Source organism: Engraulis encrasicolus, chromosome 5 (genome assembly GCF_034702125.1).
Source record: "Engraulis encrasicolus isolate BLACKSEA-1 chromosome 5, IST_EnEncr_1.0, whole genome shotgun sequence".
NCBI classification, from domain to species: domain Eukaryota; kingdom Metazoa; phylum Chordata; class Actinopteri; order Clupeiformes; family Engraulidae; genus Engraulis; species Engraulis encrasicolus.
This window is the reverse complement of record NC_085861.1, coordinates 5,812,301-5,838,721: the sequence shown is the minus strand read 5'-3', so window position 1 is coordinate 5,838,721 and position 26,421 is coordinate 5,812,301. Positions and strand designations below refer to the sequence as shown.

The 26,421-nt window shown below is 43.6% G+C and overlaps 1 protein-coding gene and 1 long non-coding RNA gene across 9 annotated transcripts in view; one reads left to right on the top strand and one right to left on the bottom strand.

Moving 5' to 3' along the window:
* Positions 1–11,537, bottom strand: part of LOC134448888 (uncharacterized) — a 405,753-nt gene extending 394,216 nt beyond the window's left edge. The window contains exons 1-2 of the long non-coding RNA XR_010034866.1: positions 11,199–11,537; positions 10,342–10,880 (exon numbers count right to left, since the gene is read on the bottom strand). This is a non-coding gene — a long non-coding RNA (uncharacterized LOC134448888). The remainder of the gene's footprint in view (positions 1–10,341; positions 10,881–11,198) is intronic.
* The window catches only part of LOC134448885 (tropomyosin alpha-3 chain), a 51,390-nt gene extending 27,149 nt beyond the window's left edge, over positions 1–24,241 (top strand). For 4 of the 8 annotated variants that reach the window (XM_063198562.1, XM_063198563.1, XM_063198568.1 and 1 more), the window contains exons 7-10: positions 4,173–4,235; positions 5,951–6,020; positions 6,574–6,652; positions 9,268–10,319. In XM_063198562.1, coding sequence (XP_063054632.1) covers positions 4,173–4,235; positions 5,951–6,020; positions 6,574–6,652; positions 9,268–9,271 — 216 coding nt within the window. In that variant the 3' untranslated portion in view covers positions 9,272–10,319. Of the gene's footprint in view, positions 1–4,172; positions 4,236–5,950; positions 6,029–6,573; positions 6,657–9,267; positions 10,320–22,071 lie in introns of those variants that run through there. The other 4 variants (XM_063198564.1, XM_063198569.1, XM_063198565.1 and 1 more) reach the window with 3 other exon arrangements.
* Positions 24,242–26,421: the final 2,180 nt, after the last annotated feature.

Genomic DNA, 26,421 nt, shown 5'->3' with positions numbered 1-26,421 from the left:
ACAGTCAGAACGAGTCTGTTTCATAGTGGCCAAGAACACTTGAACTGTACATCCAGTGTTGTCAGATTATCATACTTGCGGCCAACTTGAAATGCTGTCACACAATTAGAAGTTGCGAGCTGCACATGCACTTTGTGGAAAATGGGCTCTGATGCGCTATGTCGGTACCCTCTGCTTTGACGAGCTATAGTATGTGTGGCTACCCTCTGCTTTGACGAGCTATAGTATGCGTTGCTACCCTCTGCCCTGGCGAGCTATGCGTCGCTACTCTCTTCATTGCTCTGCTGCGCGCCCCACCCGCTTCCCCTAAAAGGCCTTATCTGTAGTCGCGTTTGGGTGGGGTAGCGCAGCCTGCTGAATGCAACATCCACCGTGTGTGTGTGTGTGTGTGTGTGTGTGTGTGTGTGTGTGTGTGTGTGTGTGTGTGTGTGTGTGTGTGTGTGTGTGTGTGTGTGTGTGTGTGTGTGTGTGTGGTAAGCTGCCTAGTCAAGCCTAATTGCTATGTGTGCAGCTATGTTTGTGTAGATGGATGGGAAACGGTGTTTGTTCCTGTCTGTGTGTGTGTTGGAGGGTGGGAGAGTGAGGGACAGACAGACAGAGAGAGGGGGCTGGTTTGCACAGCTGTAGTTGAGAGGAGAGCTCTGTGGCCTAATGGTGCACTTCACTGTGATGTGATGTCAGCCCCACTGCACTGCTCTGCCCTCCGCTGCTCCACTCGTTCGTCTGTCCTCATATCATGGAGAGAAAGGGCCTCGTTCAGGCCTGCACTGCACAGCACTGCACTGACTGCTGATGTCACCCTGCTGGTGAACAAACATCGGTCACACACACACACACACACACACACACACACACACACACACACACACACACACACACACACACACACACACACACACACACACACGGCTGTAGGACAAGGCAGAAATTCTGACATTCAGGCTTCCTCGCACGATTTACTGCCTTTCCTTTTTTTCTTTTTTGGCTGCTTATCCTCGAGTCTGTACATTCCCCACATATCGTATGACCGTTGTGAAACTGTTGCAATTCGCTCTTGTTGTGGGAGGATGGACGTGCCAAGCTGACGGGCTATAAGCGGTCTGTGGGTTGCTTGGAGACCACCAAGTATGTGATTCCGTTCGAATCAGAATTCCGCCTCTGTTGAATCAGCCGCAGCTTGTGCGTGCGTGCGTGTGTGTGGCGCAGAGGGCTGTTTATTTTTAACCAGTGCAAGGCAAGCCCTGGGTTGCGTTTCCCAACAGTGTTGTTGCTAACTGAGTTAATTGTAATGCAATTTCCCATTGGCAACTTACTATCTTACTACTAACAACACTGTCGAGAAATAGGGTCTCTGTTCCTCAATGTCTTGCCCCTTCCTCCCCACCACCACCGCAGTTACCCCTGCCCCGCCACCTCCCCTCTCTCTCTGCTGCTGCAACATATCCGTCTGTGGTGTTGTGACTGAGCAGCGGGTTTCTGTTCCTCATTTTGGCCGCACATGTGCAGTCAATCACGATGTTGTCACGATGTGGCAGGGGCCAGGCCGGCCGTTATTGAATAAAGAGAGGGAAAATACTCTGGCTGTTTTTTTTGGGGCCTTGCGACAAACCTGACAGTAGTGGACATGAGCCATAGTTCTCTGTCCTCTACATTGGCTCTAACGGTAGGGCACTGGGCTCCTACGCCGGCGAATAGGGCTGGGTAAAATAATCGATTCAATCGATAATCGATCGATATCATTTAAAATTCACATAATCGATTCACAGGGCACAAAATCGATTTTTTTGCTCTTTTTTCTTTTTGTTCTTTTTGTTTCATTTAGGTCTATGGAAAATACCCAGTAGGTATTAGTCAATTAGGCCTAGGCCTACTTATTAGAGTTCTCAACGGGCCTGAAAATGTCAACCCGACCCTACCCGGCCCGTGGCTTTTAAAGCCCGAGCCCGATGTTACCCGACACATCACTGGAATTATCTAACCGAACCCGGCCCGAGGCCCGAAGTCGGGGGTCGAGTTTCCCCATGTTATCCTATGGAGAATGACGGGTTGTGGTGGGTCTTTAAGGGCACTTATGTGCAGTAAATTGCATAACCCACTTAAAAACCTAGTGAAAAGATATTTTCCACAATAGAAACAGGCTAATATAAAATGGGGAAACTTACGTTCTTGCTATTTAAGCAGAATCATCCACAGCGCGATTTCATTCACGGCAACAACAATCTTTTGTTCCACCTTTTGTTTTGACTTCTAAATGTAGGCTTACTATATTTCCATCCCGAGTGTCTGATTAAATGTAGGCTACGTGAAGTTGCCCCTCCCTCCTTGTTTGCTCATATGCGCGGATGAGATGGAAAGCCTGGCTGTGGCATTGTTTAAAAGTTTCATCAAATTTTGGTCGGCACACAAGGTTTTGGACATAGCCTACTAATTTCTAGTGGCACCTGGGCTACGGTTGATGCATGGATAAGCCATGTAGCAAAAAAGACAGATAGCCTAGGTGAGAGGATGAGATCTTCCTCGGCTGGCGAGCGCTCCCATGTGTGTGCGCGCCTTTCCTTCCCGACAGTTGCTTACAAGTCGAAAACAGCACGAAAACAGCAAAGACAATGTGATATTTCATTCAAACAGGGTCTACACGCTCCAAATAAAACATTGGCTGGGGGGATTTTCAACCAGACCGTAGCGCGAGCAGACAGTCAGTGTGAAAAGTCAAGTCTACCGGAAAAATCGCCGTCTTCGCTGCCGCTCGCTTACCATCGGTGCACGAGCCATTTAAATAGTGAAGTGGCATATCGCAACAGCACATGCGGATTAGCGAAATTATATGCAACAAAGTCGCCAACAAAGCGTGGATTTAACGTTTAATACGCATATGCCAACGTTGTGTGAATACGGGGAAAGGATAGCCTAATTGGAAAGCCACTGTCCTTTCCATATGTAGTAGAAGACCGCTTCGGCTTCGTTTCACCTCATAAGCATAATTTCCATGCACTGCATTTGCTGAGACTACTAAGCATAAAGTTAGCGATCAAACTAAAAATATTGGTTGTTGTCATTACAGTAGGCCTATTTAATAGGCTACTATGGCTGTTGTTTAAAATAGCCATTGGATTGCCAACCGTCCCTTGTATTAAGAAACAAAAGTATGGTTCCATGAGCTGACATGGGACTCAATATCGTTAAAATTGCATCTAAGATTTTTTTTCCCGTTTTTCTTCGTTTGCGTAATTGTAGCCAGTGTAGTTTTTCTGTGCGTTCAGGGACCTCTGTCCAACTCATCATCGCTGTGATGTCATGTTTGTTTTGCATTCCGGTACCTTGTGATTTACAAATTAAGCACTGCGCGCAACGTTGCATGCAGCAGCCTGCCAGACCTTCGTTACGCAGGCCTACATATATTTAGATAGATAGGCCTAGCTTTACTGACCCATCAAGGGGAAATTCGCCATGATTCACGGTAAACAGCAGAACTGACTTTTTTTTTTTTTTCACTGGGCGGAAAAGATTGAGCCCGCGGACCGAACCGACCCGAGCCATATGCTTATATTTTCGACCCGAACCCGGCCCGAACCCAAGGGGCCCGTCGGGTTTGTCGGGCTGACCCGACCCGTTGAGAACTCTGCTACTTATTACATATTAGCAATCTGTTAACACTGTCAAGCCACAGCCCTTTGACATTTTTATATAAAAATAGGCAACAGCATCTTTTGGGGGAAATCCTTGCACCAAAAACGGAACGGATTGAATCGATTTGGAGTGAATCGAATTGAATCGAATCGTGATTAATCGATTAAAAGCCCTAAGAATCGAAATCAAATCGATTCAGGAACATAGCTGCAATACCCAGCCCTACGCCGGCGAACCGGGTTCGTTTCCAGCACGGGTCATTTGCCAATCCCTCCCTGTCTCTCTCGTCCCAGTTGTTTCCTGTCTCTCTCAGCTATCCTGACTCAGTCATTAAAAGACCAAATAAAATATTTTTAAAAAAAACCAACCCAATCCCCTCTACTCTATAATCTCCGGAAGAACCATTCACCTGGCATTTAACATCTGTAATATTTAGCTGTTATGCTGCTGTTAAGGTTTTTTTTCTTTTCTTTTTTTCTTGCTGTTTCTTTCAAACTGCCTTGCTCTGATTGGCTGCCTGTGTGTGTGCCCTTTGACCCCAACAGTACTCCCAGAAGGAGGACAAGTATGAGGAGGAGATCAAGATCCTGACAGACAAACTCAAGGAGGTGAGAAGCCCACCGGCACTACACCCTCTCCTCTCATTACATTTCATTACATTGAGCAGAGCAGCCAACATGATGCCACACACCCTAATACAGTGTTTCCCAACCTTTTTTGTCTTGCGTACCCCCAAAGCATCTTAGTTGTGCCATGAGTACCCCCTTAATTCTTGTTCTACAGCTCCAGGCCTTTTTATTAGAATACCATGAAAAAGTTGATTTATTTCCATAATTCCATCAATAATGTTAAACTGTCATGGATTGTAGATTCATGGCCCAGTTTTTTAACTATTCCAATCATTATTTTTTTTCTTTTTATAAACGTTGGCCTTCCAGCTCCAAAAACCCATGAATTGGGGAATTCGCATTATTAGAATATTGTTATAAAATCAAAATTTTCTTCATCAAAATTCGGGTCACATTAAATCAGTTGAAATTTGGTACTTTCTACATAACATGCAATGGTCAATACTTGGTTAGGACATTCTCTGTCTTCATAATGGCCATGATGCGTTTAACATTGAAGTCAATGGCAAAAACAGTGCATGGGAGTTATGGAAGCCCATATATCCTTGATGCTTTGCTGTCAGCTGTTCCTGTTTGTTGACCTGGTACCCCACACTTCACTCTTCAATATACCCTATAGATTTCCATGCCACGTTTTGGCGCTAACTCACCAGTTTAATTCTAAATTACCAGAAATGAAACCCCATTGAAAATGAATGGGGTTTAATTTCTGTTGAGTTAGAATTAAACTGGTGAGTTAACACCAAAACGTGGCATGGAAATCTTCGGGTATATTGAAGAGGGAAGTGTGGGGCACCAGGTCAACAAACAAGAACAGCTGACAGCAAAGCATCAGGGATATCTGGGCTTCCATAACTCCCATGCACTGTTTTTGCCATTGACTTCAATGTTAAACGCATCATGGCCATTATGAAGACAGAGAATGTCCTAACCAAGTATTGACCATTGCATGTTATGTAGAAAGTACCAAATTTCAACTGATTTAATGTGACCCGAATTTTGATGAAGAAAAATTTGATTTTATAACAATATTCTAATAATGCGAATTCCCCAATTCATGGGTTTTTGGAGCTGGAAGGCCAACGTATATAAAAAGAAAAAAAATAATGATTGGAATAGTTAAAAAACTGGGCCATGAATCTACAATCCATGACAGTTTAACATTATTGATGGAATTATGGAAATAAATCAACTTTTTCATGCTATTCTAATAAAGTGGCCTGGAGCTGTATATCGCTTTCTCTGTCCTGATGAGACTGCTCCATACATTTGTGATAATAATTGCATCTTTCCAAGTACCCCCTGCAGTGTGCTCGCGTACCCCTAGTGGTACACATACCCCTGGTTGGGAAACACTGCCCTAATACAAGGACGTGAGGAGACTACTCTTAATATCCTTACTCGTTACGTTACATTTAGCAGAACAGTCAACACAACACAACACGCCTTTACATTACATTGCATTACATTTTGCAGAACATGACACAATAGAACACCACATACCCCAATACAGGGATATGCAACTCTTATGGCGAGGAGGGCTACGTTTTTTTCGCCACCATCAGAGGGCCACATGACCATGGATCGGACTCCAATTTGACAGATTCAGCAAATGACCCTTGAGACGTAGGTTCCCCACCCCTGTTGTAACTCCTCCTCTCCCCTCTCTTCTCTCACCTCTCCTCTCTCCCCAGGCTGAGACCCGTGCTGAGTTTGCTGAGAGGTCGGTGGCTAAACTGGAGAAGACCATCGATGATCTGGAAGGTGAGTAGAGGATCTCCTATTGTTTGTCTGTCTGTGTGTCTGTAACTCTCACTTGCGCCCTCTCTCTCTCTCTCGCCCTCTCCCTCTCCCTCTCCCTCTCTCTTTCTGTGTATCTCTCTTTCTGTGTAGCTCGCTCGCTCGCTCGCTCTCTCTCTCTCGATCTCTCGCTCTCTCGCGCTCTCTCTCTCTCCCGGTCTCTCTCTCTCCCGCTCTCTCTCTCTCCCTCTCTCTCTCTCTCTCTCTCTCTTTCTGTGTATCTCTCTCTCGATCTCTCGCTCTCCCTCCCCTCTACCTGACCATTGTTGTTGTCCTCTTTGTAAACAGCTGTTGCCCATGACCTATTTCTCTTCCTCCCCTCATCATTCCTTCTCTCCTGTCACACTTCTCTTCCTCCCCTCCTGTCTCTCTTCTCTCCTGTCACCCCTCTCTCTTCTCTCCTGTCACCATTCTCCTCCTCCCCTCCTGTCATCCTTCTCTCCTGTCACCCTTCTCTTCTCTGCTTCCCCTCGTGTCTCCATTTGACTCCATGCTGTTTTGTGCACCTTCCCTCCAGACGAGCTCTATGCCCAGAAACTCAAGTACAAGGCGGTCAGCGAGGAGCTGGACCATGCTCTTAATGACATGACCTCCATGTAAATACAACACCATACTGCCCTCCGCTGGACTGGAGTGGCACTTGACTGAGTGGATTGCAGTGGATTGCAGTGCTTTGACCAACTTTTAGAGTGTGTGTTTGTGTGTGTGTGTTTCTCCAATTCATTTTGATCCTTAAAGGTGGGGTTGCATGTCTGTGGGAGTCCCCAACGTGATGTCATAAGCAAATTATTAAGAATGTTGGTAAACCTGCAACCCCACCCTTTAACCCTTAACGTGCTGGTTATGGTCATAATGAAGAGGTTAATTCAACCTTGACCTTTTGCATCCTTTGGTTGCTGTTTCAATTCATCTATGGTTGGATGTGTTTGCATGATGTGTATGTACGGCCCTAATTTTTCTCCACGCATATCAGGTTAAGCCTAAATACGTTCTGGTTGAGGGTAATCTTAAAAACGGAAGGCAGCTGTGAGAACTAGAGTAGCTGTCTGTAGCAGGAGGGTTCCTTCTAACCCCATGGACACTTCTGCAAACAAAATAAGAGGCTGTCGCAAGCCGTCGGCATGGTGACCTTGCCGAACATACCCCATAATAACCACACAAGCACGCCAGCCGCAGATATGGCTGTTGCGAGCCAACCAAACAATGCAACGAGGGACACAGTGCACAGTGGTACTGGCTGTGTGGTGTGCTGAACTCCCACTCACCCCCTCTCATAAGCCAGCAACTGCCAGTGACGTGAATGACTTGTACAACCTTTTTGACGCTTTGTTCATTTGTTCGTAGTCAAGTCATGCTGCAATGGCGACCTCTTCCAGATTTTTAGCTGGTCAAATTTATGTGACTATTTAATTTCTTGTAATATTTCTACTTGAATCAAGAGGATTGAAGTATCTGAGTTGAAAATAACACTTGGTATTTGAAAGGATAACAGATAGCATAATTATGAAATATGATGTAACTACAGTAGACTATAAAGCGATGTGTTGACAATGGCGTTGCATGACTTGCAGTTAGGACACGGTATCACAAGAAGCCCCCCCCCCCCCCCCTTTCTCACAACTACTAAGGATCCTGTCCCCTCCATAGCCTCTCATCTCCCCCCCTTCACTTGGGTGTGTGTCGGACAATCTAGCTCACTGACCTCCCACTCAGTTTTCTTTTCCCCCTGACTGCCACGGATAACCATGGTGACTGACTAGCACAGCTATAACAGGCTACTTCTGCACAGTCGAGTCAGGCTCCGCACCGACGTTGCATTCGGCCCACATTTTGCAGCCTCTAGCTCTCCTCCCTTTCTGCAGAGTTTATTTTTATGCATCAGATATTGCGTAATGATGATTCGAATGGCTTCGTGTTCAAGTACGTTCTGTTTGAACTCAGGCATTTGGCTTCTCACTTCTTGAGCATAGAACAACTCTACTGATTGCTTTTGGCTACAAGGTGTAAGTAGTTGGTGATTGTTTCGGTTGGCAATTAAACAAGACTAAATTATGAAGAGAAAAATAAGTTGCGTCTGTGGGGTAGATTCATAAAATCGTCCGAGACACTCTGAGGTCCGTTTTTAAAAATTCCTTTATTTTAACACTGACATCAAGCCGTCTGCCAGAGTGCCTCGGAACCCCTCTGTCTGTAATCCAGACTGAACTTGAGGGCGAGTTATGTCAAGTTTGCAGTATTGAAACATATTTTTTAGTTGCACCTACATGCCATTTCTAAATATGTGCCCATAACTGTGGCACGGTTGACCACATAACTGCAGAGTGTAGACTATGGTGACACTTTGACAAACAAGGAAGTGCTATTTCTTCCTATGACTGGGTTTTTGGTGAGATGATGCAATGATATGGTGCTTTCCGGCTTGGCACTTAAAACTTAAGCACTGCCATATAACAGAACTCATTTCTAGATATCATGATGTAGGATTCGGTTAATCCAACAAGTTTGGTTAGTTAAGGGACCTTTTTCTTTCAGTTTTGACACTCAAACTTAAGCACTGCCATATATCAGAACACAATTCTAGATATCATGACGTAGGATTCATTTTAATCCAACAAGTTTGGTCAGTTTAGGGACCTTTTCTTTCTTGAAAATCAGTTAGACGACCAGAGAGATGTGGAAAAAAGGAACTTGAAATATTGGGAACCAGTGATTGTGTTGGAAGTGTCCTAGACTTATGATATAAAGCGAGCAGCCTGAGGCTGGGCAGCTGAGACGGTTTGGTTACTTTAGGGACCTTTTTCTTTCCTGAAAATCAATGAGACGACCAGAAAGATGTGGGGAAAAGGAGCTTGAAGTTTTGGGAACCAGTGATCGTGTTGGCAGTGTACAAGGCAGACTGTTATGATTTAAAACGAGCGGCCTTGAGGCCGGGCAGCTGAGACGGCCTGTTGCAGGTGTTAAAACAAATGGCCTGTCATTGACCTCCAAACACTATGACCTGCATGCTTGCATGACGTTAGTCAGTGGGTTTGGTTTTACTTGGTGTGTGTGTGTGTGTGTGTGTGTGTGTGCGAGCATGCACACAAGGTTCTTTGTGATTTTTTTTTGTTTAGTTTTTTCTTCTGCTGGCGATTTGCAATGACTTGTTGTTCTTCCGAAATGTTGATTTGTGTTGTTGCTAAGAGTTTTGCATCCGTCTCCTCTATTGCAGATAAATTGGCGCTTGCGTATTTGGAACCCTGTATGCACTCTGGCTTTAAGACTTCTACTGTGATCCGCCTGAACCGTCTGCTGCTGTCTCGGTCTCTCGCGTTCTCCGTCCCTCTCTCTCTCTCCCTCTCTCAATCATTGTCTTGCCCTCCATTCTCTACTCTCCCTCTTGCTTTCTCTCTCTTTCTCCATCCCTCTCGCTTTCTCCATCCCTCTCTCCCCCTCTCGCTTTCTCTATCATTGTCTTGCCCTCCATTCCTTTCTCTCTATCTCTTTTTTTTCTTTTTCCTTTGCCTTTTTTTTCTTTTCTCTGCATATGTCGTTAGCGTCTTATTCCTGAACAAAGCGTCTAGTGAGGAAGAAAGGAAAGGAAATCGTCCTCTACCTCCCCTCATCATCACCACCATCGCTTATCACCTCACCTCCATGTCAAACGCTCTCTCTCTCTCTCTCTCTCTCTCTCTCTCTCTCTCTCTCTCTCTCTCTCTCTCTCTCTCTCTCTCTCTCTCTCTCTCTCTCTCTCTCTCTCTCTCTCTCTCTCTCTCTCTCTCTCTCTCTCTCTCTCTCTCTCTCTCTCTCTCTCCGCCTCCTCCTCCTATCTCTGGCACAGAGGTAGTTGGTTGGCGTGGAGCGGCGGAGAGCGGAGTGGAGTTTCTGGGTCACCATCTTGTCATTGTCCCATTTTTAGTCTTTGCTCTTCTCTGCTCTGTACGTGTACGTGTCTGTGTGTTTGCACTGCACCGCTTTATCCTTCCACCACGCCTCCAACACCCTGTGTGTGTATATACTACCAAGCTGGTTCAGGAGTAAACCAGGTTAAGTTAAGAGGTAAATCATCAAATAGAAGAGCCTGGACTGACTTTGTGGGCAGCCGTGGCATAACGATTAGGGAGTTGGTCTTTCAATCTGGGGGTTGTCCCCCCTGACCTCTCCCTACACCTGCATCCATGGCTGAAGTGCCCTTGAGCAAGGCACCTAAACCCACACTGCTCCAGGGACTCTTACATTTACTATTTTTCAGGGTATTGGTAAGTCACTTTGAATAAAAGTGTCAGCTAAGTGAAATGTAACTTACCTTTAACTTAACTTGAGTTACTCCTGAAGCAGCTTTGTAGTATAGGCAACCCTGTGCACAGTGTAATCACGACTTCATCACTGGATCCTCTAATGAAGGGCACGAAAAAAAGAGAATGCTTGGGCTGTCATTGTGTCTGCTTGTGTTTTTTTGGTCTTCCTTTCTTTAAAAAAAAAAGAAAAGAAATTCATTCCACTCCACATTGTGTGTCATTTTCCCACTGCATGCCCATTCTCCATGTTGCGCCACCTGCTGGTTCATTCACGCCACCTCACCTCACCTGGGTGCACTGCATACATCTTCATGGGGTTTCTGTCTCTTAAACGTCATTTATGTGTCTGAAACGTCATTCATGTCCTGTCCTCCAAATGTCTCACGTCTTCCCATGACAAAGTTGATGTTCATATTTCATTGGTTATGGTATTTCTCAAGCCACAGCTTTCACATGATATTTTTCAAAGTATGAAATGGGAATCGGAACCGCTCTCCTCTCTTCTCTGCACCTGCGACCAGACTGAGGACGGTGTCTAGCTGAATACCTGAAGCTTAACACAGTTGGAACAGTCTCCTTATTTGACACGTTTACCAGGTTCTGTGGCATAGTGTCTTGGTAGCGCTGCTCCTTGATGACTGCACACTCATGCCCATCACTTTTAGTAGCATTGAGGAACAAAATAGAAAACCAGTGCACCATGAGTGCACCATAAATACATTGTAGAAATGGTAGAAACAGTATTTCCAAAACAAACTGACATGATATATGCACAGAGCAGTGGTGCTTGCAAATGGCCCTCATTGCAAGTCAAATGTGGTTGCCCTGGTCAAAATGTGAGGTTTAGAAACTTTGTGACACTTACATTTGAGACATTGGTTGTGGAATATGGCTACACAAGCGCTTCAAGTGTGAATAGCCCAGATTCCTGTTTTTGCTGTGGAAACCATACGTGTGATTCACGCTGCGTTCTCTCAGAGGTAGGAGTCATATGTGATGATGAGTCTGGTGTGTTGTGGCCACTATGCATCTTCCAATCAATGTTGCCATGGAGATGGCCATTCTGATTCTTTTTTCTATGTGAACGGATTGGAATGACTGATTGCAGAGTTGTTAGTGCACATTAGTCATTTGTCAGCGCAGTATGTACTGGTATTACACACACACACACACACATTCTGGAGATGGCCTATCCTTGTATTGAGCGGTTTTACTGTTAGCAGAGATCCCATATCCAGCTCCAGGCCTTTTTATTAGAATACCATGAAAAAGTTGATTTATTTCCATAATTCCATCAATAATGTTAAATTGTCATGGATTGTAGATTCATGGCCCAGTTTTTTAACTATTCCAATCATTATTTTTTTTCTTTTTATATACGTTGGCCTTCCAGCTCAAAAAACCCATGAATTGGGGAATTCGCATTATTAGAATATTGTTAAATCACTTTTTTCTTCATCAAATTTGGGTCACGTTAAAGCGATGGTTCGGAGTAGAATCACCCTAATGCCATTTGAACCGTGACACCCATCCACCTTTACACCCGAAGTGTTTTCTGCCGCAGGCTTACATCAACAGAGTTGCCGTGTTATTCGATGTTTATTCCGGTTAGCTTGACTCAAGCGCATATGGATACTGGGCACCGTCTCCAAACTTTCCCCACAAAAATAACATGTCATGACACCAAACTTCTGCAGTAGCACAAATATGGTCTGTACTCACGAAACGAAGCATTTGGAAGTTTGGAAATAGTCCAGGAGTTTATTATTATCAACACAAGCCGAATAGCTTCTCTGCTGCTAAAGCTGCGCCAACGTTACTTCCGTCATCTAAGACAAGCATGTAAGAGTCCTCAACGAAGCTCATAATATGCACAATGAAAAGTGAATTCAGCATCAGTATTGATAACGAAAATCATTGTCTAATTGATGGTAGGTAAGATTTGAAATATCTTTTAAGTATTTCCTTGAAAATATAAGCCTTAATCACAATTCAGTGAAAACTTTTTTAACACTCTCGTCTGGAAGTTTGTTGAAGACTTTTACGGGCTTGTCTCATATGACGGAAGTAACGTTGGCACAGCTTTAGCAGCAGAGAAGCTATTCAGCTTGTGTTGATAATACTAAACTCCTGGACTATTTCCAAACTTCCAAATGCTTCGTTTCGTGAGTACAGACCATATTTGTGCTACTGCAGAAGTTTGGTGTAATGACATGTTATTTTTGTGGGGAAAGTTTGGAGACGGTGCCCAGTATCCATATGCGCTTGAGTCAAGCTAACCGGAATAAACATCGAATAACACGGCAACTCTGTTGATGTAAGTCTGCGGCAGAAAACACTTCGGGTGTAAAGGTGGATGGGTGTCACGGTTCAAATGGCATTAGGGTGATTCTACTCCGAACCATCGCTTTAAATCAGTTGAAATTTGGTACTTTCTACATAACATGCAATGGTCAATACTTGGTTAGGACATTCTCTGTCTTCATAATGGCCATGATGCGTTTAACATTGAAGTCAATGGAAAAAACAGTGCATGGGAGTTATGGAAGCCCAGATATCCTTGATGCTTTGCTGTCAGCTGTTCTTGTTTGTTGACCTGGTACCCCACACTTCACTCTTCAATATACCCTGTAGATTTCCATGCCACGTTTTGGCGTTAACTCACCAGTTTAATTCTAAATAACCAGAAATGGAACCCCATTGAAAATGAATGGGGTTTTATTTCTGTTGAGTTAGAACTAAACTGGTGAGTTAACACCAAAACGTGGCATGGAAATCTTCGGGTATATTGAAGAGGGAAGTGTGGGGCACCAGGTCAAGAAACAAGAACAGCTGACAGTAAAGCATCAAGGATATCTGGGCTTCCATAACTCCCATGCACTGTTTTTGCCATTGACTTCAATGTTAAACGCATCATGGCCATTATGAAGACAGAGAATGTCCTAACCAAGTATTGACCATTGCATGTTATGTAGAAAGTACCAAATTTCAACTGATTTAATGTGACCCAAATTTTGATGAAGAAAAAAGTGATTTTATAACAATATTCTAATAATGCGAATTCCCCAATTCATGGGTTTTTTGAGCTGGAAGGCCAACGCATCTAAAAAGAAAAAAAATAATGATTGGAATAGTTAAAAAACTGGGCCATGAATCTACAATCCATGACAGTTTAACATTATTGAGGGAATTATGGAAATAAATCAACTTTTTCATGGTATTCTAATAAAAAGGCCTGGAGCTGTAGTTAGCTGACGCTTTTTCTTGACCGTCCCATAGGGTTTATTTTATTACCTCAAAATGTCTGTATTAAAAACGTGAGACACTTATTGCAAAATTGCAATCCAAAGCTAAATTTGGGTGCTTTTTTAATTAACAGATTTCAGTCTTTGCTAGTTTCTACATACTGCAAAGCGTGGCTTGCCTGCAGGCCAGTGTTACCTGTTACATGTGACGTGAACATTCGCATCAATTGTTACCCCTACACCAGTGGTTCTCAACCATTTTTTAACAAATACCCCCTTGACCTCATCATATGCCTCGGACTTCCCCTTGACCTCATCATAAGCCTGCCTATGTCCTCCTTAGTATTAAATGATGAATGAAAGCCTAATGCTCCCCAATGGTTACTGAGAACCCCCCTCTCAGCTCCATCCTTCTCAACGCCGCCCCGAGGGCCCCTTAATTCCCCCTGAGGGGGCTGTAGTGCCCCTGTTGAGAAACGCTACCTTATACAATGCCCTCAGATCAGTGCTTTACACTAACTTTTTCGCTTACCAGCCATTTTGGCTAGTGGTTTTCCTGACTCACTAGCCATTGGGCCTCTTCACTAGCCATAATTTTCTTAACCATCATAGCAGCTTTAATGAATTATATAATGTAGGATAATATAACATAATATAACATAAAATAATATAATATAATATAATATAATATAATAGCCTATAATATAATATAATATAATATAATATAATATAATATAATATAATATAATATAATATATAATATAATATAGGGCATAATAACTAGAATTGTTATTAACTGGTCCATGCATGCATGCATGCTATAAGAACAGATTAACTTATCTGAGGAATGGCATAGCCGTGCAGAAACACCAAGCACAGTGTTGTGGAAGGGCACAAATGTAAGCTACATGAGAGCAAAATATTTCCGTCTTTGATCTGAAGGGCACTTTCGATGCGCAAAGTAGATAGTGCAAAGTCATTGCCAAGCTTCGCATGTCCTCGGTCATGGATGTGGAATAGGCCTAACACCTCTTCTGGAACATTTTCTCATAAAAGTAGGCTATCCACTAGAAGGCACACACATATGCGGCCGGTAACTACAGAAGGAGCTACGACTTCCTTTCATTCCGTTTAATATTGAGTTGTTTAAAATATAGGCTAAACGGACGCAAGGCAAGATGGGCACATGCGAAGGGACATGGGACATGATTTGTGCAGTCTGGAAGGCTACTACTGCGCGTTGTTTAAGCCCCGTTTTACAGTCGGGAACAACGGCACAAGAAACATGGAGGAATATTAAGGTATGAAGACATACAGGCAAATCAGTAAATGATTTAAACCGAACATTATTAATGCCGCATGTGTCCTTGTCTTATCACTGCGCTAATTAGTCTCAAGACTTTCACAAGACTGAGGTGTTCTCCTCTCGTCTTGGTCATTTTAATGTCCACTACTACTATGCATTGTACTAATGACAGATCCCAAAACAGGTCAGTTGAGATGAACTTCGCTCCTTTATTTTCACGTGAAGGTTTTCAGTGACATTAACAAACGCGCGCTGATGTGCTGCTGGTAGCTCGCTGCTGCCACTCATATTCGCAAGACTAGCTCTATCAGATTCCTCTTGTACGTGAGACACAGGTGACACGTGACACAGGTGCTTCATGGGTATTGTAGGCTCGCGAAATCGCATTGCATTGCGCTTGTAGCAAAGACGGTCCGAGGGAAAAAAAACTACAAAATGCGGTGCCTCATCATTTAGAATAGTAACGGACCCGCCAGAATGGCTAGTGAACCTTCGGTATCTACTAGCCAACGCCGACTTTCACCCGCATTTGGCTACCTGGCGTGTGTTAGTGTTAAGCCCTGCCTCAGATATCTAAAAGGATTGCTTGCCCAGATTTGTACAGGGGTAGTTTTCAATTGTTACAAGTAGTTGATTATTATTGTCTGGTTTGTCCATCATTTGTAAGGGCAGGTGGTTGGGTGTTATTCATTGACTACACATACCATTCATACATCTCATAATAGCACAGTGCATCATTGTTGGTCTATTTTTAGACAAGAATTTAGGTTGGTGGTTGTTTGCCTCCCAAACCCCACCGGTGTGATTTGCATAATGGGTATCAGTTGTTGCAATCTTATTAAATGTCAATTAAATTGACCACATTGAGGTTGATGAGATTCCCCTCTCTATTCAACCCGTCTTTGAATGCTCATCTAGGTCCAACAATAGACCTCAGGGAGCCCTTGGAGGGTGCTGGGAGGGGGGGGCACTCTGTTGTTTTGTTCTTTAATATGAAGGGGCCATTGCATAGGCAGGCTTATGATGTGGTCAAGGGGGATTTTGCTCAAATAAGGTTGATAACGACTGCCTTTAGGGGGTATAGTAACCATACGTTTGATCGTATCATACCAGTTGTCTGAGTGTAACAGAACATGGTTCTCTGCAACCACGTAAGACGCCCTCAACAATGTGGCACGCTAGTCATAAATTCCTCTGGCACGAATGGCTTTTGTGCCTCGGAGGCCTGCCTGGTATGAGCAGTGGCGGAACAAATGCGCATAGGGCCCCCAGCAAAACACTGATAGGGCCCTGTATACAGCCTGCAAAGATCACAACAGGGCCCCCAACACCAATACAGGAGGGCCCTGCAACCCGGGGCAAATTGCCTGCTTGCCCCCCCTATAGCTCCGCCCCTTGGTATGAGTGAATGAATGAATGAATGCTTACAGGCTTGCCTCTGGAGATCCACCTACATGTAGAATGTAGTGGCAGCTCTCATGGAATGCCTGTTTCACAAGTGGAATGTAAACCAGTTTTCCACTTACGTCAGTGACGACATGTGCCCCTTCTTTGGCCTTCAAATCAGAATAAAGTATAAAAGGAAGGCTGAAAGGATCACAAAATGCCCAAATTGTGCCTTTTTTTGGCCTTAAAATTAGAATAAACTATAAAACGCAGGCAATGAGGATCACAAAATGCTCAACATTTTAACACCGCCAGTGACTTTTTTTTGTCTGTGATGCCTCAATATGACCAGTAGTGCAACCACATTAGTGTAATATCACATGTTTTGGCTCACAGGAGTCTACAGCAGAGCACTGACATGACGGGCGACAGCCATAATACCAATGTAGTCTCCTAAAGCTTCTAAATAAACCCTTGAAGTCAGCTATTCACCACTCGACTTGCCAGCTAGTACGTACAAATTAGATGGTGTCGTCTTCAAGGGAGTGTCTTGGTCTCTAAAGCCAGACGCTGGATGTACTGTGTACACGTGTAGGTAGGCAACAAAGTGTTCTGCATTTGGATCAAAGCGACACTGCTTCCGAAGCGAGGCTTTCATTACCTTGAGGTAGCTAACAGTCCACAGCAAACCTGTCATCTCTATTGAGTTGCATTTGTCTCTGTTTTACATTGCCTGTCCTCAAAGATCCGGCTGAGAGCTTTTTGTTACAGAGAACTATGGTCCCACTTCCTGTAGTGAGATTAATATATGTGTACCTTTTTAGAGTAGAGAGACTGTACCAGTTATGCCATTTTAACCAATGCTGGTCAAATAGTGATTTCACAGACTCTCATTACTATTTCTGCAGCAAATAAAATGTGACATGACTTTGAAGCGGTATTAAACCACTTGGTAGCATTTGCTTTGTGACAGAGATGGGTGCCAAAGTAAGACTTCCTAGCTCTAGGGAGACATCAACAACCAGTAACCAGCCGAAATTGCTAGATGTTATTCTTACCAGCCAAACATGCACTCCCTAAAACTTGCACTCACTAATGGGTCAAAGTGGCTAGTAAGTTTTATTTTCTAACAGCCAAACTGAATTTTCACCGGCATTTGGCCTGTTGGTGGGTGTTAATATAGAGCAGTGCCAGTAACCCTGTACAGTGTCTAAAGATCTGAAATGGACATAAATAAACTCTGCCTTTAGCCAGGGATTGATAAGGTGGAGATGATTCATAAGGAGTGTCTTCCGGGATCAGCACGGGGATGGGCAACTGTAGACCCTGGGCCACATGCTGCCCGGCTCCTCCCTCAGTGTAGCCCTTAGATAAAACAAAACATTATCAAAGAAATCAATAAATAAATAATTTATAAATTATATTTTTTCAAAACACTACTGAAAAAAATCATTGCATTTTTACTGTTGGCAGATGGAACACTTCCATTCCTTCCGAATCAAACCAAAATATGGCCAGTCAGTGAGCAACCAACTGCATCTCGAGCTATGCGAGTTGCAGTCTGATCGGTGGTCAGGTGGCCCTCTGATGGTGGCGATGAAAAATTGTGGCCCTCCGTATCATGGAAGTTGCCTATCCCTAATAGACTTCAATGGGATAGTCATGTCATGTGCCATGACATCTTGGTCTGCCATATTGAAAATTACTTCAGCATTAGCTTTGCTCTGCTGGATATCCTGTTCAAATGTAGCTACATGGGCTATTGGATACAGTATGAGGGCTGGTAGCCTGGCCTTGCTCCTCTGGTCAGAGAAAGTAGAATGTACAGTATGAGAATGTTCAGGAACGGAAGTTGCTCGTGATCGCTAATTAGCTGCAGTACCACCACAAACAAGTGAAAAATGAAAAGGTTTTAATAATACTACTACTTAAATACCTACGATGATATTTTTTCTAGCTTTGCCCAAAAATAATAATAAACGAGACTTTTGGGAGCTTTGAAAGTCTATGAATCGCTGAATAAATAAAGGTGGAAATGAGACTGTCCCAGGTGAGCTAGCGGCTAACAATTAGCCAACCTGTGAAAAACCATGTTAAAAATAACACTAGGCTAGCTACCTAGCTTGCTAGCTAATATAGAACATGCAATGTTGACAACTATCAAATGACACAATCATTTAACAAGCCCAATATTGCTCAACATTTCACTGGTAGGTCAATGAATGTGTTGGGGTTAAAAAATTAAGGATTTTTGAGCTTATAGGGTCACTGTGTGAGATTTTTAGTTGTTTATTTCCAGAATTCATGCTGCCCATTCACTAATGTTACCTTTTTCATGAATACTCAACACCACCATCAAATTTTAAGTATTCATTATGAATGGAAAATTGCGTTTTTCATACATGAAAAGAGGGATCTTCTCCATAATTTCCAAAAATAGCCATTTTTAGCTGCAAAAATGACTACTTGGACCATAGTAGAAAATATTTGTTTATTACTTAGTAAACTTTCATGTAAAGATCAAATTTGGCAATAGGCAGCCCAGTTTCAATGAGCAGCATAGTTGCAGTAGCCTACCTTTTTTGACCATTTCCTGCACAGTGTCCCTTTGAAGTGAAGCCATAATTTATTAGTAAACTAATTTTGGTGAAATGCCAGTTAGCCCGCCCATAAATCTGTTCAGTGTAGCCTGTGTTTACATGATTTATAAATTCTACCAGTTCATGATATCGCTTCATCAGTCACCAGTGGCCACTGTCTGACTTCGTCAATCCAAGAAACTTAATCAAAATGACAGCCTGAATTAAGTTTTGAATAGTCTCAGTCACCAGAATGTATTAGCACACAGATGGCATAACGGGTTTAATGAATATAGCGGCACTCCAGCAATGGCAAACTAGACGCCTAAAAAACTTGACAATACAGCAAATTGGAGTTGAATATATTTTAGCATTTTAGCCCTTTTCACTTGCTTGCGTTTGCCAACTAGTTGGAACGCTGAACATATTGGCTACAATGGACACCCATCAGAGTGAACTTTGCCATACATTCTACCTTCTCTCCTCCTGTCCAAGAAAATTTTCCTCCCACGTTTCGTCTGGGCCAGGTGTCCTGGGAGGGCTTTAGTCTTGTTGCCAGGTAACCGGCTAATCAGCCAACAGGGAACATGAGGCCGCAGTCCCATCTCCTATATAAAGTGTGTCTGTCTGGACTAGGAGACTTCCAACTCCAATTAATCCTGAGCTAATGAAAGTGCAGGAGCTGCCCTTTTAAATTGTACCATAATGTGTATAGCCCGTCGTTATCGATAGCAGCATTATAGACAATGATTTTTGGGATATAAAAATGTTTATTTCTAGAAGGTTGTATTATTTTATTTTTTATTATTTTATTTTTAAAAAAAACCCAAAAAACGGCAATGTGAAATTGGTTGAATGGTGCTGAAACCTGGTGATGTGCATACGCTTAAACCATAGCTGCTGTACCTGCTCAACTCTACATTAATTCATGTTTTTGTTCATTTGCATGTCGTGCATGATTTAGAAGCCCCCTAGCCTCCGTTTCCACCATGCTCAACTTCAAAATAATTAACCATAACGTAGCTGGGCAAAAAACCCCGCTAAATACGGAATTCTATTTCATCAGCAAACTAAAATAAAAAAAATTATACAGACCGTTGTCCATGCCAATGGTAGCTTCCATGTGCATCCTCACCTCTACAGGATACAGGCAGTCATGGGTGAGCGGTTAGGGCGTCAGACTTGCATCCCAGAGGTTGCCGGTTCGACTCCCGACCCGCCAGGTTGGTGGGGGGGGGTAATCAACCAGTGCTCTCCCCCATCCTCCTCCATGACTGAGGTACCCTGAGCATGGTACCGTCCCACCGCACTGCTCCCCATGGGGCGCCACTGAGGGCTGCCCCCTTGCACGGGTGAGGCATAAATGCAATTTCGCAAAATGACAATGGGAGTTGGAGTTTCCCAATGGGCTTTCACTTTTCACTTTTTTCACGTTCATATGATGAGACCGTATCGCACAGGATGGCAAATAATGTCCTGTGTTAAAGAAGTGCTCATTACCAGATTGTGTTGGCCTTTAGTGAATGTCACTCTTTGTGAAATTTTGCCACCACAATGTAAACCTTTTTTAAACACTTTTAAAGTTCCCCTATAAAGTAGGTTGTGTAACTGTTCCTGCAACTTGTAACCAATCATGAAGTTGTTTTCTATTCCTTTTGTGTGTGTGTGTGTGTGTGTGTGTGTGTGTGTGTGTGTGCGTGTGTGTGCGTGTGTGTGCGTGCGTGCGTGTGTGTGTGTGTGTGTGTGTGTGTGTGTGTGTTTTACAGGCTGTGCATGTGCATATAGCTTGATTTGTTTCAAGAGTTTGGTGTGGTTAGGGTTGGGGCTGCTCATCTAGTTCACATTTGGGTTCACAGATGTACTATATAACCTGAAGCATGATGGTGTGTGTTTCGGAGACTGCAAGCTCAAGCAGGGATCAAATTATTGACATCAGGAAACTGTGCTGTTTCACATTCTGGAATATTTCTGATGATGAGATTTGCCTGAGACCAGCTCCTGGAGGTTATGCTGTGCAGTCTACTTTAAGCCAGACTCAAACTACACGACTAGCGATTGTGTCCGATTTTGGCGTCGGGGTGCACCGCACACTAGAAGAGAATCGCAACTGTCAATCTTGTCGCTGCTCGCAGCCACCCAGACAATGCCCGACGTTCTATTTCCAGTCGCAAATATCAAACACTGTTTTTATTTCTACGATTTGCGATCGGCGACTCTTTGAGCTGCCAAAGTTCTATCTCAGAACGTCGCTCACCACGAGGAAATCTTTCCCGACAATCGCTTGCGATGGTCCTGGGGGGTAACGTTCCAGCGATTGTCGTAAGAGGGGTTTTCAGCCGAGAATCGGCGCGATAGTCGTGTAGTTTGAGCCAGGCTTTAGGGAGAAAAAAAACCCTCACCATGTTGTTACACAACCGTTTTAGTCAGGACTTTTCTGTCCCGGTGACATTGTGGTCTTGACCTTGGAAGAGACATTTCCACATTTCTTTATTTCTTTCTCTTTCCTTCTCGTGTTCTTTCCTTTCTTTAACTTTAAAGGTGTACCGTCACACCAGTGTGATTGGAATGTTCGGACATCTTCTACCTGCACTAAACACATACACACACACACATACACACACACACACACACACACACACACACACACACACACACACACACACACACACACACACACACACACACACACTGCTGCTGGTGTACTTGACAGACCTTTTTAATATTTATTTTTCTTCAAAATGCTACTATTACCATGTCAGAACGCTATAAAGGACTTTTTTTAGGAAAAGCACAAAAGCACAACAAATACCTCTTAATGTATGTCCTCTACAAGTCTTCTGTTGTCCAGTCTTGCACTTTAAATGTCTGTATGAGCACTGTCTATGTCCATACTGTCTTAAGTCCATGTATAAGTACTGTCTATGTCTATACTGTCTATGTCCTTACCTAGATTAGTCTATGTCTGTATGGGAAAGCAAGAAATGTAATTTCAAATTCTTTGTATGACCAGTGCATGTAAAGAAATTGACAATAAAACCTACTTGACTTGACTTGACATTGAAAGTCCAATGGAATTCTGAATGCCATACATTCTTGAGTGCATTGTTATATAGAACACATTCTTTTTACAGAATGTTCAAAAACCCACATTTTTTTAATAATCACCATCTGAAATGTCTCACCATCTTTCTTTGTCTTTTTTTTCTTTCTTTCCCTATGTAGACAAGCTGGCCACTGCCAAGGAGGAGAACGTGAAGATCCATGCCACCCTGGACCAGACGCTGTCGGACCTCAACAGCTTCTGAGCCCCTGGACGCTGACGCCAACGCCACCACCGCCACCACTGGAGCGTCCGATGACCCTTCCTCTCCTCTCACCCCCTCCTCCTCCTCCCTCCACCCTCCCCCCTCCTGCCCCCCCTGTGTGCTGGGGGACCTGTGTTGAGGCTCGTAAAAAGAGCTGGATGGCATCGTTTTTGGTGGAGGTAGCACTTGCTCCGGCCCCTTTCTGGGTCCACATATTGTGTGTGCGCGTGCCGTGCGCGTATTTCTGAGATCTCGGCGCAGTCCTCAGCACAGCACGTTAAGTTTTCTTTGCTTTTGTGTTGCCTCTAGCTTTATTTCTATGTGTGCTAGTATATAAATATATATCAATCTGTCTCTCTCTCTTTCCCCTTCCAAAAAAAGGGCAATATACTCATATGTCCCGAAGCACCAGTGTCTTAAACATCGCTCACGTAGTGAGGACCCTCTTTTGAGTTTGCTACATTCCGGCGGGAACGTGCGGTTTGCAGTCGGACAGAATTACGGAATTACAGTGGATCATCTCGCGTTGCCAGAGCACTGTTCCTTTTCCCTTCCCCTCCACCTTCACTCTCGCAGTCTTAGGTTGCGTTAAAGAGGGTGTTTCTGCATCTGAGCCTAAAATTGGATGAGAGCAAGTCCTGTGGGAGAGGAGACTTGCAGAGCAGGCAGGCAGAGAGAGCAGAGTAGTCGACCGAAATGGAGCGACCCATTTCTCTTATCTGGTCTGGTTCTCTCTGCTCAGGTCTTTTGGACTATTTGGGATTGTGGTGGAACACAAGTCCCTCATTGTCCCTCCCCCCCACTCTCCCATGCTCTTCCTCCCTCCCTCGTCATCTCATTACGCAGCTCTACATCTCATCTCATTCTGTCTTTCTGCTTCCAGATCCTGCCCCCTATTGTCCCTAAAATTTAAGACAAAGATTTTTTTTTTAAAATGCACCCCTGCTTAAAATTGCACCACTTTTTTTATCACCAATATCTTAACAGTGCCAATTATGATGGGACCACAATTGTATTACTTTAGTTTAAGCATCATGTTTAAATAGAACATTAAAGGAGGGAGGGGGATGTTATAATTTCATATATAAGGGAGATGTCTTCTGTTCGGGTTAAAATCTTTATTTTGTTTTGTTTTGTTGTTTTTGATTAAGATATTGAGCCATGTTGTATAAGGGGAGACTTATCATGCTTACTAAGCAGCATCCAACGGTTTCATGTCGTTCCCCTGACTGCCTGCTGGGAGGATCAGAACGTGCATGAATTCATTCTAGTCTTAACGTTTTGGGGAGTTTATGTGCATCATTTAAGTTCTGGCTGAGACCAAGGCCACGGTAAAATGCAGAATGTTTGTTTGCTTTTACCAGCCCTTTCACCAAACTGTTTTTGGTTATAAGTTGGTGTGTGTGCGTGTTTCTGTGTGTGCGTGTTTGTGTGTGCGTGTTTCTGTGAGAGTGCGTGTTTCTGTGTGTGCGTGCGTGTCTGTGTGTGTGCGTTTTGGTGAAACCGCTTGTGGGTGTGAGAAGGCTTCATCAGCAAATTCTACATTCTAAATTCTACATTCCACTGCCAACATGGACTCATGAGGTATAAAGGGGAAATGAGAGCCAATGCGGAGGGAGATCTGAACATCAACATGTCACGGGCCTATACTACAAAGCTAGTTAAGGAGTAAACCAGGTTAAGTTATGAGGTAAATCATCTAATAGAAGAGATGATTCAAGAGTAAACCAGGTTAAGTTAAGAGAAAAATAATTTAACAAATTTAAAGAAAATGAGGACTCCAGGCTCTTCTATTAGATGATTTACCTCTTAACTTAACCTGGTTTACTCCTGAACCAGCTTTGTAGTATAGGCCCCATAATGCCACTCTTTTTTGGGGGTTTGTTTTGTTCTCATCTCTGCAAGCCAAGAAAAATGGCAGATCTTTAAGAGTAATTGAAATATGAAATAAAGTTTAACATTTTAACTGGAACTGATACTGGGGTCTCAAGATGTAAACATTTTGTCAAACAGTATTTCGTTGTAACGATCATGACTCAAAAAGTGGAAATGAGATTCTTTTTTCTAAATAAAGGACCATGATTGAATTCAATGTTTCACTGTCGTCTCATTCCCAACTACGTCTGGGTTATCATGGGTAAGGGGTGGGCAGTCATGTGTTACTGACTTCCGACTCCCGACCCACCAGTTATGGAGGAGGATGGGGAGAGCACTGGATAATTACTCCCCTCACCAACCTGATGTATCCTAAGCATGGTACCTTCCTACCACACTGCTCCCTTGGGGTGAACTGCGCCCTCGCACGGGTGCGGCATAAATGCAATTTCATTTTGTGCAGTATGCTGTGTCACATTGACAATGGGAGTTGGAGTTTCCAGGTGGGCTTTCACTTTCACATAGACTTCATATTGTTCTGAAGGAGATTATCTTACCCGCCAATACCAGTTATCTGCATGGCATCTATTTGAACCCACTTCATGCAGCTGCTTAATTGCTGCGTTTGCTCTTTGCAGTGGTGTGCCTGGTGTTTTGTCCTTGTTATGGATTCCACAAGGTTATTGTGCTATTTCAGGTTTTGAGGTTATTGGAAGTAGCTCCCACATGGAGGCTTTACATCTGATCTGCTGTCCGTGGCCATCTAGTGGCCTCTTCTGTAACTACAGGTCCTCTGGTGCAGTACTTTTTGAGTCAGGAGTTCTCACTTAAAAATCATTTTTTCTCAGTTTTTCTTCGGAAACGGCATGGAAAGGTTATGATATCCTGCCATGGATTTTTTTTTTGAAGGAAAAATCTCTCCATCAGACTCTTCACACAAATTAACAGTCAGCCTTTGTCCTGCACCTTTTCCTGGGATCTGCACACAATCTTCACCCTCTGACGTCAACCTCTGGTGCACTACAGTAGACTAGCATTTGTGTTTGTGGGTCTAATTTTTACAAGGGGGACCGTCTAGTAATGATAAACAATCGTTCAAGTCCTCTGAAGGTTTTCTTGCTGTAGTAGAGCATGTTTTTGGGGCCTTTTGCCCCTTTATAAATAGCCCTGTTGCAAATGTTACTTGTAAATTATGGCGGCTTGCAGTCCGGGCCTTCAAATCGGAAGGTTGCAGGTTCAAACCTCAAATCCATGACTGAATTGCTCTTGAACAAAGCACCTACCCTCACCTTGCTTCACACTGCATTACACAGGGTTCCCGCGGGGTCTTAAAAAGCCTTGAAGGCATTGAATTCGAGAATTTGGAAATAATACCTTAAAAAGCCTTGAATTTTCATGTGTAGGTCTTAAATTTGGATGCCCAATATAAATTGTCATTTGCATTGTTCATTACTCAACAGTCATTATTTTTTATGATCTTTAAATTGTATATGTAAAAATTGTACGAGTGGTCAAGTAAATGGTGGAACTGGAGTTGTGGGCGGAACCATCGCGCGCGCACACACCGAGGTTAATTCAATGAACACAGAGATTTTAACGTTACGATAAAGGTCTTAATTTTTAGGATAAATGGTCTTAAAAAGTCTTCAAAAGCCTTGAATTTGACTTGAAGAAACTTGTAGGAACCCTGATTACAGTCAAGTTTGTCCTTATGGACCTCACTGTGTGCACGAAGAGGCCCGCTCCACACTGTTCCCACAATGCAACGTTGGGAGCATGGAATTGTTTTGGCATCCTACAGCTGTAATGGCTGTTCAATGTCAACCGCCGTCAATTTTGGCAATATAGTCGTGTATGGTAAATTGCGCTGAAAGAAGCAGCCCAACATGTAATCAGCATCAGAGCATTTTTGTCTTGCCAGCTCTGGTGTGCCTGCACCCTCAGTTCCTAGGGACGGCGTCCTACATGCTATTTCTGGGGGTGGTGGTGAACCATTGAGCGATTCTCACTTGGTGAGAACCTGGTTCTAGGTCACAAAGGCAGCCCCATCTCCCTGGAGCATCTTGCTGCCTTTAGCAATGAGGCGGTGTTTCTTTAAGGGCAATATTCAACCTAAAGGAACAACCCGGCAGGGGCCGGTTTTACAGTAGGGACAATGGCTGCGTTCGTGATGGAGCATTGCTGCTTCTGCTGTGCACCGCGCATGCACACTTTGCCATTAGAATGCATTGAAATGGCAAAATGAGCATGTGCACTGCACAGCAAAAGCAGCAATGCACCATCACAAACGCTTCCATTGGTAGACACTTGCCTTGTAGCCAGGCCAAGCCCTGCTAGTGACGGAACGCCTCCAGCGTTGCTTCTAGTTGCTTCCAAGAGCAATGTAAATATC